At 37.8% G+C, this 16,718-nt stretch overlaps 1 protein-coding gene across 4 annotated transcripts in view; it reads left to right on the top strand.

Moving 5' to 3' along the window:
* LOC306852830 (putative E3 ubiquitin-protein ligase MID2) overlaps window positions 1-16,718 on the top strand; it is a 137,601-nt gene that overhangs the window by 95,374 nt on the left and 25,509 nt on the right. For 2 of the 4 annotated variants that reach the window (XM_079389927.1, XM_079389926.1), the window contains exons 3-5: window positions 5,437-5,502; window positions 7,096-7,191; window positions 15,491-15,598. In XM_079389927.1, coding sequence (XP_079246053.1) covers window positions 5,437-5,502; window positions 7,096-7,191; window positions 15,491-15,598 — 270 coding nt within the window. The remainder of the gene's footprint in view (window positions 1-5,436; window positions 5,503-7,095; window positions 7,192-15,490; window positions 15,599-16,718) is intronic. The other 2 variants (XM_079389928.1, XM_079389929.1) reach the window with 1 other exon arrangement.

Here is a 16,718-nt window from a genome sequence, read left to right as displayed (position 1 = left end):
AGAAACGTACCAGATGAATGTCAATGTTTTTTGTACAAATATGGTGTGAAACTATACTGAGCCCAATTTACATGGAAAGGAGGCGTGTTTTGTTCTGCATAGAATGACAATGAATGGAAATATTCAAGGCACTGCACTATATCAGCTGATTTGCGCGTGGTGAAATGCTTGAAAAGCTTTGCTGTTTCAAGAGGGGGAAAGAGTGAATATATATGACGGATATGCCAGAAAACATCACTCTCTGTGAGTTGAGGAGCACTCAAACCTTTTACTTCAGACCTGAAATAGCATAATAGCAGTATTAAGACATAATAGCAGTAAGTGTTATCTAAAATTAGCTGAATTAGCCTGATAGAAAAGAAAGAGCAGACCTGCATTGATGTGAGTTTCAATGAGAACTTAAATGAGAACAATCCATTTAGTTCATTTGAGGCTCCGTCATATGATTTATGGCATGCACGATATCTCCAGAGTGTACGCCGTTGACTAAAACAACAAACCGCACAATAGCGCCAATTGTTGTTGTTCCCCGAGCACAGGCATAATTTATGGTGTCGAATACACAACATTGCTGTCTTTTTCTCCACCTCTGCTTTGTACCCACCCTCGTTCACCTTGAATTCATAACACCACTTTTCCCAGTCTAATGAGAGTCTGGAGGCTGCGTACAGCATTCCTGGGTGGTGATATAAGTCGTGCACCTGTGCACACTTGTGTACGCTTTACCAACCCACAGCCAAATATTTTGGGCTTCAGGACGCATGTGATATTTCAAACTGAAGAACAAGACAAGCCTGAACCCCAAGGCCAATCAAACCGCTCGATTCGTTCCAGAGAAAGTGAATCATCATGTCATTCGGATCCCGGGAAAATCTACAGCAGTTAATTGTGTTACACAAATGAAATGTAAAGCCATTTAGCAGACATGCCACTTGAGTCAGTCTTTAGCATTCCCATGCTTGTCCAAATTGATAGCTCTTAACTCATTGGCAGATGAGCCAAGGCTTGTTTCTGCAAATTAATTTTCTGAATAAACCGTTTGTTATGCTGCCTGTCAAAGACAGATGTCAGGCTGAAAGTTGTCTTCGGCTTATGATTACAGGGAGCGTGCAGGGTTGAGTTCGGATAGGGTTCAAAGTCAAATGGAGGAGACGGTATCTTTCCAAAAGTGTCTCAGAAGTTTTGCAGCTATAAATAAACCACAAGCTCCATTTTGCATCCGAGCTTCTCAAGGGCTTAGGCTTTTTTTGTTACAGCCTCTGCCGTGCATTGTTTTCATGTAGTTTCATCAGCTTTGCATGTCTTTTTTTTTACGCTGTGACCTCTACTGCAATGACCCAGAGTTCGCTCCTACTCCACATCGGCCATTAACTGTGACCTCCATGTTCCTCTTTCAAGCAGACACCAATATCAGGCTCCCAGGCATGCAGTAAGCGGAGATAATGGCTCGACTAAAAAAGCTGTAAGCCTCTCTTTCTGGCGGATTTCTAGCAAGTTTTATGTATAAAAAACCTGCCGTTGTAGGTAAACGCACTTTACCTAAAAAAAAAAACATAAATTTACATCTAGAGTAAAGGCTGGAACACATTACGCAATTTGTTTTGTTTTTTTAAACACTAGACATATTATATTTGCCGACTTTTAAATGGTTACAGATAAAAACTAGACGTCATGCACTAAGCAACTGAAGATCACACACTACAAGATATTAAAGGCTTACCAAACACAAATAAATTCATGACAAATGAAAACAGTGTGTCCTAAAATAAGCTCAAAATAACAAAAATGTTTGATGTTCCTCGAACTGATGGAGTCATATCTGTGCCCATCATACACTATACGATTTTCTGTAAAATTTATCAATTCATTCCGCTCCAAAATCTGCAATCTGGCTCTAGCTTTCAGCAGTTTTCACAGACTCTTCCAGACTGCAAATCTGAGCATAAATCTGGGCAAATGTTGTATAGTGTATTCTAGCCTTATACAGCTTTTTGCATCTGAACAATGCAAAGTTTAAATGATGAAATCTGCCATTCCAGAATACTTTCTCAGCCGCGTTGTGTGTCCTAAAGGACACTTGCACACCCTCAGACTTATTTCACTTATTACAATGACCAATCAGCGCTGTTTAAGAATCTGCTCAACAGCGCTCAAATCTTAGCAGGAAATGGAAAATTTCAGTACCGAATGGTATCGTGGTCGGTACTTTTGACAACACTAGCCTTGATTTTGTTTACGTCAAATAAAATATGATTAGCTAACCACGCTAATGTCTGTTGGTAGAAGCTGAAGTGTCCCTGTTCCCTCAGACTCTGACAAGCGGAGGCGTCTGTGTTCCTCAAAGAAGCTCTGCTTTTGATTAAAATTAATTATTTTCTAACTGAGCAATTCCTTTCCATTTAATGTCCTCAGTGGGTGTAATTAACTCAAACACATTCCTCTTAAGTTGTTTTGCATGAAGCACATTTTCCCTCAAGGGATTCGTCTTCCCATGAGAGCAAGCAATTCCTCTGACATTCGTCCCTTTAACCTTCAAGCTTATTAGTCTGATGTCTTCCTGTTAGTCCTCTACCCCTGTCTTATTAGAGAATGTGAGGTCAGGGGAGTGAGGAAGCTTATTTCCATCACAGAATTAAAAAAAAAGAAGAAAAAAAAAGATGATTGTGACTTTTTATATCTCACAACTGAGAAAAGTAGAACTGCGAGATCTAAACAAGGCAGACTTGTGAGATGTAAACTCACAATTACGACATGATAGCTTGATAAAATTATGGGCGAGAAGTCAGAATTGCAAGATGTTAACTCAGAATTTAAAAAAAAAAAGGCCAAATCGCAAATTGTCAAGTCAGAATTCTGAGAAAAATGTCAAAATTGAGATGTTAATTCAAAGACAGAATTGCAAAAAAATCTGAATTACGAGATGTTAGCTCAGAATTCAGAGAAAAAAAGTCAGATTCGCAAAATGTTAACTCAGAATTCTGAGAAAAAGCCGGAATTGCAGTGTTAACTCAGTATTAAGGGGGAAAAAATCAGAATGGCAAAGAAAAACATCAAAATTTCAAGATGATAACATCAAAAAGTCACCTTTTTTATATCTTTGTTCCATGCGAAAATAAGCTTCCATAGGGAAGAGATGTACTCATGAAAAACACACCTGCGATGTCCAACCTCGACAGTACATTTTCATTTGGATTTAAAGTATAGGCATGCTAGACAGTTTGACAGGGTCAAAGCTTTAAACACAGCATTATGGGATTGATTTTTTTTTGTTTTTGATGGAGAGAAGGGGGCGTATTCCACTGCGTTAAAAGCTTAATGGCGCTCCCCAGACAAGCCTCAAACAAGGGTAATATAGACAGAATTAAATGACTCTGTCTAATTAATTAGAGGAGCGGAGGATGGTAAGAAACAGCAGTGGCTTCTCATTAGACTGAGTTTGCGAGTCTCTGGAGAGTGCTGGTTTGGAGTATTATCCGGTGCGAGCGATATTTCCCAGCAGGCTCTGGTTGCTGACACATGCACGCACTCAACCGCCCGTTGTTAGCGTGGTTGCTGTGTTTCCGCATTGTGTTCCCTCAAAAAACACAAGAGGAGAGGATCACAGAATAATTAAACACACCCACTTTGAAGTCTGTTTTCTCGCCTCAGGGTGTAATTCTTTTTCAGGATTTGTTGTTGTTGTCGCTCTGACCCAGAACTTAATGGACGCGGCACACGCATGTTAAAGCGTGCAACGCCTACAGTGTGAGCATCAAACAGCAACTCAGCAAATATCTTGTATATCTCGCCTTCCCTCTGTATCTGGGATAATGTCTTATCTGATAACAAGGTCTAGTCAAACTGTGAATCATTTGAACTAGAGCTTTCCAACCAAGTCTGATTCATTTGATTAATTCAAGCTGTTATTTGATTCTTTTGGTGAATCAGTAGCTAATGTAGCAGATGTAATTCAACTTCAGTACATTCTCCCACAACGCAGCCTAGATAGTCAGTCCTTCGTATCATTCACTCTCACTCACTCATTGCTTTATTCCTGTCAGTCATGTCACAGTGTCAGTTGTGCACTGCTGCACTGTGCTTGTTACATATTAGAGCAGTTTTTATGTGTGCTTCTGTCTCTCTCTCTCTCTCTCTCTCTCTCTCTCTCCTCTTCCTCTTGCATGGCTGTGTCTGTCTTTGAAGTCTAGTGTCTGCTTTAATGAGTGTGTACTTCAGACTTGTTCAGCCCAAACAGCACTAGGTCTGCTGTCCTGAGGCCACTCCGTTCTCTCTCTTTCACCATCCCTCCTTTCCTTTCCTTTCCTTTCCTTTCCTTTCCTTTCCTTTCCTTTCCTTTCCTTTCCTTTTTCTATTTGCTTTTTGTCCATTCCTGTTTTTGTTATTATTCTTGCATGCCTTACTTCCTTCTACCTTTCTTTTTCCTTCCCTTATGTGTTTTTGTTCCCTTTCTCTCTTGCTTGCTTGCTTTCTTTCTTGCTTGCTTCTTTCTATTTTCTTCTTTCCTTACTTAAGATGCTCATTTCACCATTCCTTCTTTCCTTCCAACCTTCCCTTCATCCATCCTTCCCTGCTTCCTTTTTGTAAAATTACGTCTATCCTTCCTTCCTAGTTTCCTTCCTTTTTGTCCTTCTTCCTTCTGTCCTCCTCCTGTCCTTCTATCCTTCCTTCCCTTTTTCCTTCCTTGTTTCTTTTTCCATTTACTTTTATCTTTCCTTCCTTCCTTGATTTGTTTCTTTCTTTTTTCTTTCTTGCTTCCTTTTTTGATTTGCATATATCCTTCCTGTCTTGTTTCTTTCTTTTATTATTCCCTTTTCTTTTTTACTAATTTCCTTCCTTCGATCCTTCCTTCCATCTGTCTTCCTTTTTCTTTTTCTTTCTTTCTTCCTTGATTACTTTTCTTTTTTTTACTTGTTTCTTTCTTCTATCCTTTCCTTTCTTCCTTCTGTCCTTCCTTTCATTTCCTGTCTTCCTTCCTTTCTTCCTCTCACTATCAGTCACTCTCTCTCTCTCTCACTCAATTGGGCTCCAAGCTCGTTCACCCCCGGCAGCTTGTCTTCTGTCTCCTGGGAGGTGATACTTGGTTTTGATGTATAAATCATCCTCGACTGTTCAGTCTTTAATTAATGACCCCCATCTGTCTTTGCTGGGTGAGTTTGAATTTTAAAATGCTGACACACCAAACAAGCGCCTCTGCGACTGCCTGACGCAACAAGCCCCCGAGTACAGCAACCTATCAGTGCACAGAGAATAAGCAGTCTGACATAGACACCCTCACCTGCTCCGAGGTGCTTCCAGCCCATTTACCCAGCAGAGCAAGAGAGATAAAGCACGAGAGAGGCTGATATCCAGTCGCCGGACAGAGCAGGGGCAATAATACTTCCGTCCATCAGCAGGCCAGACCAGTAAGGCTATGTGTCTATGTGTGTGTGTTCATAGGCTTTTCAAGTGAGCCCTGCCAGAGTTTCTGAAGCGGTTATGGAGGCATCAAAGACAAGCGCCGCGGTGAGTCACCGGCTGCCTTTTACAATCTATGTACTGGATGTGTGCAAGACAGAGTTTCAGGCCATAGACGGGGGGTGCGGGACGTGCAGGTGGACAGGGTCAGGCTGCATCACATATGCATGAATAGCCAACAACACAGAACAAGAGAACATAAAGGCTCTGTTCTCGCTTTTGTATGCCAATGTTGTTGTTCCCATCGTTCCTGCTTTTCAGTCCACTCTGGCTTCCTTTTTGTTTCCTCTCATGTCATTAATATCAGCTGTTCATCTCAGCGCCGTGTTCATGTCTTTCTCTCCTTTCTCCCGCTGTGCGGGTCATCACTTCGTAGAGCTGCTCATGTAGCATGGTGGGGTGGCTCTCTTTGAGTTGTCGCTACGATTTCCCTCTTTATCTTTCCAACTTTTGTTGTAGTGAAGCATGTGCTCTTTTATTAATTACACAGTTCTCCACCTCTCACCATTGTGATTCAACACCAATGAATTTCAACACCCTCATAAATCTTTTGTATGTAGTGTTAAACTCCATTACTCTACAATATGGGACAGTACCTCATCCCCTTTTTTCATGAGCTAAACAAAAGCAAGTGGTCTCACAGTGACCCAAACTCACCCGTTCTGACCTCAAATCTCTTATTAAACTTTAATTGATACAAACCTGTTTCTACAAAATTTACACTAGAGCTCATGAATTAGGACACCCTCCCCCCAGTGTGAAAGTCTCAGCCCAGTGCACACAATTTCTCGTTAGTGACGATTAGTGGTTGTGATGTGGAACTAATTTGCTGTTAGTTGCTTGTTTTGAATCTAATCCGTCTTTGTGGGATCTCTGTGGACTCTGTATCATTTGTCCATGTGCACCTACACTAACATTATCATCTGCAGAGTGTTTTTCCTTAATTTGTGAAAAAGACAGATCGGGAGCATTGGGGAAAAGAATCTGCTGCCCTTGAAAAACACAGTTTTAATCCCTTGAAAGCAGATGAATTATGAGATACAGTTTTCAATTCCAAAAGTAAAAGTCTGTTTTCAAGCACTGCATTTTGGAAGTGGATGTGTATTTATATTAAAGGGATAATTCATCCAAAAATGTAATTTGTCATTTATTCATCTTCATATTGTTCCAAACCTGTACGCTGTTGTTTTAATTCATTTTATGGCATAAAATTCATATATTCTAATTGAGTTGTACGCTACCTTTCAAATGTTTATGGTTGGTAGGACTATACTCACCAAGGATGCATGTATTTGATCAAAATTTGATGAAAAAAAAAAATTACTACAATTGAAAACAGTTGTTTTCTATTTCAAATTTGAAATGTAATTGTGATGCCACATGGTGATGCCACCATGATGCCACATGGTTACTTCTGTGTCACATGGTCCTTCAGAAATCAGTACGCTGATCTGGTGCCCCAAAAAATTCTATATTGTTACATTGTTTGATCAATTTAATGCCTCCTTGCTGAATAAAAGTATACATTTCTTTAAAAAATGGTATGTCTCATATCTTGATGGAATAAATGGTAAAGCTTGTCTGTTTCAGATGTGATTCATTTCATTCTGTCTAATTGCCATGTATCTGCCATTCCAACAGCAAACCTTGGAGAATAACTTAACCAATCTGGTGAAGAGGAACAGTGAGCTGGAGAACCAGATGGCCAAACTCATCCAGATTTGTCAACAGGTGGAGGTGAGTCCTGGCAAATGTATCATTATATTCTTCATCCTTCACATCACCATCATCGTCATACTCCTTCACATATTTTCCCTAAATTAATTAGTTTGCATTTTGTTTTTAGTGACAAAAGTAGCCCTTTTGAGCTACTTGTCAGACGTTCAAGGCTACTGCAGGGATGTAATTACAAAATGTAAAGAATAATGTGTATATGAGATTTCTAATTTTCATATGATTGATGCCGTTATATGGATGTATGCATTATATATGGATGTATGTTTTATGTAATCGTGTGTCTGTTTTTCTCAAGTGCCAATGAATGTTTTTTTTTTTTTTTTTTTTTATTCACAGTCCAGTGTGTCTGTATAGGCAGCTTTTGAATGGTGATGAGTTCTGCATTGACTTTCATTTTCTGCTGAGCCAAAGGCTAGAAAAGCCTCCAAGAGTGTATCAATATGAATGCATATTGTTAAATGCTTTTCTTGTGAATAAAAGAGACTAGCACCTTAGATACACTCATTCAGTAAAATGCACTCATGGTCAGCATAAGAGAAATAACCTTAAATAGGCATCATAGTAGGTGTCTGAATCATAAAGTTTTCCTACTATACAGTTTAATAGAGTTGCTTGTACAAGCAGAAAATTATTTAGTTGTATTTTATACTATTTCCTGGGGTTTTTCTCCTATTTATTAATATTCCACTATGGTTTATCATTAAATATAACTTTTATGCAGTTGCAGGAAAAAGTATTACCTGGATTCCTGTATAAATGTATCTAATCTTTAACCAAATCAACAGAAACACACAATCTGCTTAAGCAAGTATTATACACACAATGATACATTTACATGAAAAGTGCAAAATGTATGTGAATCCCTGAGGTAGTATCTTAGCTAAAGCTAATGTAGAATCTAATTAATGAGGAAAGATTGAAGGGCTGATCAGGGTAAAAAAAAATTGAGATTGCTATTCACTAGACGCGTTGCCTGATGTGAACCATACCTCGAACAAAAGAGATGTCTGAATGCTGAAGATTAAGAATTGTTGACTTTCTTAAAGCAGAAATATCTCTACACAATAGTCATCAGTGCACAGTATGGCAAATTGTCTATAAATGGAGAAAGTTCAGCAGTGAATGCTCAGTGATGTCAAGAAGAGTCATAGAGTGTCAGCTTAAAACTTAAATTACATGCTTTTTCCCTAGAATTCTGTTTAAAGTTTACATGGAAACACATCATTTGTTATTTAAGTAAAGTGTTTTTCCATTGTTGAATATATATATATATATATATATATATATATATATATATATATATATATATATATATATATATTAGTGCTGTCAAATGATTAATCGTGATTAATAGCATCCAAAATAAAAGATTTTGTTTACATAATAAATGAGTGTGTACTGTATATATTTATTATGAATATATAAATACAAACACATGCATGTTTTTGTTGTTTATATATCAAATATATTTATATATAGTATAAAATATAATAATATAAATGTATATACATGTAAATATTTTCAAAATACATACTGAATGTGTGTGCATTTATATATACATACTAAATAAACACAAAAACTTTTATTTTGGATGCGATTAATCATTTGACAGCACTAATATATATATATATATAAATATTCATTCTATGAAACTGTCTATTGATCAAAAAATAAAAAAATTAATGTTCAAAAATTAAACAGCACGACTGTTTTCAGCATTAATAATAATGAAATGATTATATCATATTATATTATTTAAAAAATAATAATGTTTCTTGAGCAGCAAATCAGCATATTAGAATAATTTCTGAAAGATATGATACTGAAGAATGTAGTAATTATGCTGAAAATTCAGCTTTGCCATCACAGGAATTGATTGCATTTGAAAATATATTAAAATTGGAAAACACTTATTTTAAATTGTAATAATATATTACAATATTACTGAATTTACTATATTATTAGGCAAAAAAATACAGCCTTGGTGAGCATTTTAATTATTGTCTCCACCATGATGTTACATGCTCAGCCGCAGCTTGGTAGTGATGTGACATATTTATGCACTCATGATAAACAGTCCTTTTGAAAGTCAATTAGTACCCTTTATCTTTAAATCAGAGCTTATTAAAGGCACAGCAAACAAGGCACCAGGGATATATTTAGGCCTTTACTTGATGTCACCTTGAACATCGGCTGAGCGAGTTGTTGTTACTCCAAATATGACTCAAGATCAGCACTAAGACATCAGGCACAAGGGAAATTCTAATGCGTGCGTCCTTTTTAATGACTCTGTCAGGATGGTTGTCCTTGGTGTTTGAGAAAAGAAAGCAGGTGACAAGGCATTGTTACTTCATTAGCTGAATCAGTCTTGTTGAACCCCGAGGGGACTGCATGCATAGCACGTCTCTAGCCTCAGCTGAACCGACACATAAAAAACTTCTGCATACCACCGGCTGCTTTGAGCATTTGAAGAATGTAGCTCACACCTCAGCTGAGAGACTTAGTGTGGTGGAGGCCATTCATTTTAAAGCATTTAAAAACAGCTTTCCACAGTAAATCCCCAGCTACATATATTATATTGAGTTGAACATCCTCAAGGTGATTTAAAATGGTTAAACCTATCTAAACCGAAATAAATAAAGTATTAACTGCATTCCATGGTGATTTCTCCTTTATTATTAAAACCTAGATCAATTATTCAAGACTGACTGTTGTAATAATGTTCACCGAACAGCTTGTCAGTCATCAGAAGAACGTGTCTTTATGACCAGGCCCTCTGTGTCATGTTTTGAATGCCACAGTTAATTATTGAGGACCAAATGAATGAGGTGTGATAATGAGAAGTAAGCCAGATTTCAGGGACACTGCAAATTAAATGTCTTGGAGATGAAATGCTGAATGTTTGATCCAAAATCCCTCAGCTGTGAACTTTGGTCCTCCACTGTGCGTACAAAGCTGGCAAGAACAGGAAATGTGCATCAGTTTTGATCTGTTAAATTATAGTATTTTGCTTTTCATACTTGTGATCTTGATAAAGTGCATTTATGTGCTTGAAGGAAGGCTGCAGGTTCAGTATAAGTTCAGATCTGTAAATCCCTGTAAAAAAGGTGATTTAAACAACTTTACAGCTCAACTTGTGAACATTTTTTAATAGAATCATTTAAGTAAATGAAAAAAATAGAGGTTTCACATTTCTGATTAGAGCCAAAAATTAGGAGTTTTAACAAACATTAAAATTATTTATTAACTGTTATTCCAGACCTGTTATTCCAGACCTAATGTCATATTTTATTTTATTTTATTTGTTCTGTTTTGTTTTCCCCACTTTATTAAATTATTAAAATTTAAATTTCTTGCTTTTATTGTTTTGATTATTTTCATTCCTTTTATGTGAAGCACTTTGAATTATCATTGCGTATGGAATGCGCTCTAGAAAAATACACTTGTTTTGCCTCGCTGAATGGAAAAAATTAAACATTTGAAACATTCTTTAAAATATCTACATTTGTTTTTCCACGGTGAGGCAAAGTGATGCAAAATTTTTGTTTATGGCTCTCTTTAAACACTGTTTTGCTGGCATGGTGTGTCTCCATTGTAAGCGCATTTTTGTGGCCAAATTGAGAGCGAAGAAAGAGGAAGAATCAAAATGACCTTCTATAGTACTTAACATTATGCATCCGATGTTGTCGCTAGAACATGAATGTTCTGAAACTTGCCCAGTTTAGCCAATCAGAAGAGTCTGAGGTGCTTTCTGCCTGTCAATAATTTTTCAGAACAGCCCATAAATGGGAGTTAGGCTAGATTAGTCTGGTTTTTGATGTGGATGAATCAAGTTAAGCAGCATATTCAGCTTCATAAACGGTTGTCAGATGTTAGTATGTCGTGCAAACACATTGAGAACACTGAGACATTAAAACATGTATACTGTTGTCATTAATATTCTCTTTCCTACAGACTATATATGGGTATGACCCATTAAGATGTCGGCCAGCGAGTGCATCATCTGGAATGCATCGCTTTCTATTTTAAGGGTCACATCTGCAAATATCTGATAAACGTCTCAAAGCAGATTCACACACTCTGTTGCGAAACATCTGCTTGAATATCATTCTAGCATTCAACAATGAATGAATGCAATGTATTGCAGATGCAAACTCTTAACAGATGACGTCTTCCAGATGAAAACACACATCAAATAGACCCTTCGGCATTCGTGCAGCATCAGAGCAATATCTGCAGAGATGTTTACAGGGGTCTTTATAAGCGTTATGTGAAAAATAGTATCCATGGCAAGGTTTTGGATGGATTCCATTAGACAAACTTGTCAACGCTAACAGTGAACAGTGAAGGAAATGTCCTGAGAGAGTCCATGTATAAATAACTCATGAGTGATGCTGTCAAGGGACCGAAGGTATCTGGGGAACTTTGCACTTTCAGTTGGGAATTTCCATTTTTACCTTTGGTGATTTGAAGCCTGGATTCCATCACTGCCTTCTTTGACATTCTAGGTTCCCTCTCTGGGCCGCTGTGGGTTATTAGCCCTGCGGTGCAAAGGGCCGCTTTGTTGTGTTGCTGTTCCACCGAGTGGACATGTGTGCAGCAATGTGGTGAGGGCTGCCACGCTGTGATGCATATGCCTCTTCCTCATCCATTTTTAACATGGCCACTTGGACTCTCCGGCGACGAGGCAGGCCCCATAGGGAGCGTCTTGTACAGCCGTGCACTTAGAGCACTCAGACCTGCCCCATCTGTCAGCATGCGGGCAAGATACACAGTAATCAGAGCTGCCACAAAAACAGACCTCTGCTCCGTGGCATCTGTTCAACAGCACTTAGATTGTTTATGTACCCAAAGTGAACCGCTGGAGCTCATTAACAACCTTTTTATGGCGGCCAGTGTCTTTCCCACCCTGTGGATTAGCAGGTTAAAGATGTGGCAATATGAAGAGATAAAGGTCAGGAACTGATGAGCCTTGTCAATAATGAGTCTTGTCGCAGTCATTACATGCAGCGCACACGAGCATCTGGGCTTAATCCGAAAATAAATTGCTGAAGTGTGTGCAGACATTTTTGAGTCTTTTTTTTGTTTGTTTTTTTAGATGTGCAAAAAAGTTGTTGTTTTTTCCCCTCAGAGCCTATGCTGGTGGAATAAGACATGGCAATAATATCATTATTTTTACTTGTTTTCTTAGTGTCTAACAGTTTTGCTTCTTAAGTAAATGTATCTTGGTGTAAGGATCTTGTGATATTTTTACAGGAAGAAAAACTAAAAGTAGTGTTAATTTTTACTTCTGTATTTTTTATTAATTATTTTTTTTTACTTCCTTTTTTATTGTTACTTTATTTATATATACATATATATATATATACACACACACACACACACATTTTTAGTGCACTCTTATAATTCATCAAACTGAAGACATTATTGTAATATTTGCATACTAAATCTTTCTTACATATATTTATCCCTCAGCGTATTGTATTACAATCCATTGTATCATCTGTAGGTTTCTTTATCCATATTTGGATATATTACTTTTTGAAATATCCTAATACTTCAATGCTTTTGCTGCATTTCAAGCACTGATTGTCCTTTAGGAAATGCATGTCTAGTTTATTATGTGGCCTACAGTGCACGACGTCGCAAAGGCACGTTACATTGCAAAATTGTCCCCATGGAGCAAGCTAAAAACTGCATCTCCATTGCTTTACTTTTATGCATTGAAAATGCAGTTTTGAATACCCTGACTTGCTCCTTTGAGACTATTTTACAACCTTAAATTTTGCCACTTAACAACTACTTAATATTTCCGGTTGCACGCTTTAACTATATAAAGTTTTTAAATAAATTCCATGTTAAACTCATAGAAAGATTCAGCATTAGTGTTTGTAAGGGAGTGCAGACTAAATCACCTGTTCCACAATGACGCAGAATCCCAATCCACAATGACGCAGGATTGTTGTAGATTTTTTTGAGTGTCCAATAAACACTAATCCAATCCAAGAGTAAATGCTAAGACAAAACGTCTGTGCCCAGCAGCACACTTTAAAGGTGCCAGCACGAATCTGCCAGGCGAGTCAGCCTTCAGGGTCTTTGCTGACTTACGGCTGGCTGGTACCGTGCGGGCACCACAGTAAAGTGGGGTCACACATCACATTCATACCAACCTCAGAAGTGTCCTTTATAGTCCCAAGAAAAGCTACGGGAATGTATTTAATCGCTGGTGGAAGAATAATGTGTTAAGAGGTCTGATATGTGACACATCAACAACAGGAGTCGTCCATCACTGCACCCGTCCACTGAGCCAGAGCGCTCTGAGATGGTGGCAGATAGAGAGAGTTTGCTTTGCTTCAGACCAACCATATGTGTTCGCTGGCTCGTTTTTATTCCACTCTCTAGGGTAGCTGAGTGGTAGGATTGCGCTGAGCATTATGGGATCGACAGCGAATCATGAAAAAGGTCATAAATGCTCAACTTTGTGTGAAGTGCCACACTTTGGCTGGGTTAACAAGTTTGCATTTTTGTCTTAATATAATGATTCCTACACCAAGAAAAAAGGTTGTGGTTTTAACTGTAAAAAAGACTGTGAAAATGTACTTTAAAAAACAGTTATTCTATTATTCTATATGGAATGAAAACCTGAAATAGATCTAATTTCATGTTATTTTACTGTAAAACACTATTAAATATACATTTTTGGAAGTGAAACAGAACAAGCCATCTCCTCATTTACAGTGAAAAACTGTATATCAGCATTCCCACAATTCTCTGTGTGACAACTGACATTTGACAGTTTTTCATACTGAGGTTTTTTCTCTTCTCAGTTATATAAAACCCGGTTTTATGTTGCATCTTATGCTGTTCAATTAATGTTTATTGCATTATTTCAGTGTCATGTGTGTTGCCATGATGGTATTTTGTATTTGTGTTTACCTCAGCTCACTTTGATTCATCATGTGGCTTTCTCTTTACTACCTGTATTTTTAAAGGAACAGTTAACCCAAAAAATGAAAATTTGCTGAAATTTACTCACCCGAGCCTTAGACCATTCAAGATGTCAATGAGTTTGTTCATCAGAACAGATTTGGAGAAATATAGCATTTCATCACTTGCTCACCAGTGGATCCTCTGAAGTGAATGGGTGCCGTTAGAATGAGAGTCCAAGCAGTTGATAAAAGCATCATGAAAATCAAACATCAAGAAATTTTCAGTAAATTCTCATTTTTGGATGAACTACTCCTTTAAGGTGGTTGTCAATGTATTGTACATTTAAAAAAAAAAAAACTCATTTAAAAAATATCTATATTTAGTTGTTTTTGTTTTACTGTCAATTTAAGTTCAATCTCTAAAACATAAAATGTTGCTGCCATATTTTTACAGTAAAGTTTTGGCAACCACATCTATCAATTATTTATTTATTTATTTATGCATTTAGCAGACGCTTTTATCCAAAGCGACTTACACTGCATTCAAGTTACAGTTTTTAAATTTTATCAGCTCTTGATTTCCCTGGGAATCGAACCCATGATCTTGGCGTTACTAGCGCCATGCTCTACTATTTGAGCTACAGGAAAGCCATACATCATACATGCATCATACATTTTATCATACATTTCACAGATAATTTTTTTACAGTGTCAGTATGAAACCTTTATTGACTTTGCACTGAAAGTCATAGACCATGCTAAAGAGATCTGCATTCAGTTTATTTTATAGACATTCCCAAAAAAAGATTCATCCTTGGGGTTTGTCTGGTATTGAGCGGGTTTCTTCCATGTGAGTGGATACCGCTTGACAACAAAAGTTGTCTAGCCGAAATCCAATAAAATGTTGGGTTTGTGCTGTCCTTGGCTTCTGTGCTTTCTTAATGAGATTGAACCCTTGACAGTATTAAAACGGGGTGAGCATTAATTGTCTGTTTATTTAAATGCATTAGTGTGAGTGTGCTTGATTAACAGCTTAAGTGGATCTGTCTTGAATAATAAGCTTTATGCAAAGATCGGATAGTACAGTGATAAAGCAGGATCCTAAGAGAGCGGTACGGGAATCTTTGATGGGATATCACAACTTTGTCTAATTACAGGGTTGATCTGAGGAAGGAATTGAAGTAGAGTCTAAAATGTCTCTCTTTTCTGTAATGATATGGTCCACATCACTCCAGACAGGACGTGATGTTGATATTCTCTCATGGTTTTTGCATGAACTGAAGCAGAGAGGCTGGAGTAGCTCAGTTATCCCAGCGGACTGATTAAGTGCCATTGTATTTCTTTATGAAACTCTTTGCTCTTATCTGCAGGTGAACACAGCCATGCATGAAGCCAAGCTGGTGGAGGAGTGTGATGAATTGGTGGAGATAATTCGCCAGAGGAAACAGGTCATTGCTGTCAAGATCAAAGAGTCCAAGGTACAGTTTCTCTCTATTTGCACCACTGAGACAGATTAGGACGGCCCAAATTGTAATTTTAAGTCAGACTCGTATCAAGCACTTGAGACACATTTAGAAAGGCTTTCGATTTGCTTTTCAATTTATAAACTCTTTAAAGTTACGAGTATAATATCAAGGTGAAACTTTTTAGCTTCCTTAATTTTCACCTAAAAATGGAAATTTCTTCATTTACTCACCCTCATGTCATCCAAGAAAATGTGTGTGTGTTTTGCCCACACAATGAATGTCGATGGGGCTCAGTGTTGTTTTGGTTTGGACCCCACCCACTGACTTTCATTCAGACAAAAACAGTTGAAACAATTGTCCAACATCATATATTGTGTTCAACAAAAGCTATACAGGTTTGGCGCAACATAATAATGACTTGGTGAACTGTTCCTTTAAGATGCAAACATGGCAGAGAAACAGATTTTTAGAGCTCAGTCCTTCAGAGAAAGCTATTTGAATTTGATTCTTGACAGTATGTCACATGGCACACAAATACGGAGCTGGCATTTCTAACACATCTTTCAGATCATGTCACTACCCCTGTTATAGCAAGAGAGGGACTGTCAGGGTCTGTTGGACCCTACGCTGTGCGGAGAGATAGGTGATGTGTCGCCTGATGACAAGATGGAGAAAAGGCTGGGAAAATCGCCGTGTATTTTCCCTTTGTGAATTAAAAAACTCCCCTATTTAATCTCTTCTGAGCGAACGCTGAGGTTAAGCTGGTGCAGATGAGTAATTGGCTGTGAGGACGTCAAATGGGCCTTTGGAGATCTTGTCAGATAGTCCACAGGCCGAAGTGTGGTGGCCGTCGGGTGAGGGTGCAGTGAAGTGTAGAGATATTGCTTGAACGAGATTGTTGAATGTATGACAGGAAGCTTGGCTGGTTGAAGCGGACTTGGCCATGTGGCTTCACTTAACAAGCTTCCCTTGATAATTCAGTACAAGACCTTGATAATCTTCAGCTGCACAAACACGGCACAATGAACAGCACTCTTCTCCTCTGGGATAGGAAATAAAGAATAGACACTCACAAGTATGATTAATGCTAAAAATCAGTTTGAGTGCAAAATAAAAATAAATGGAAACGTTG

Source organism: Barbus barbus (assembly GCF_936440315.1).
Source record: "Barbus barbus genome assembly, chromosome: 33".
Taxonomy (NCBI): Eukaryota; Metazoa; Chordata; class Actinopteri; order Cypriniformes; family Cyprinidae; genus Barbus; species Barbus barbus.
This window is presented reverse-complemented; position numbering and strand designations above follow the sequence as displayed.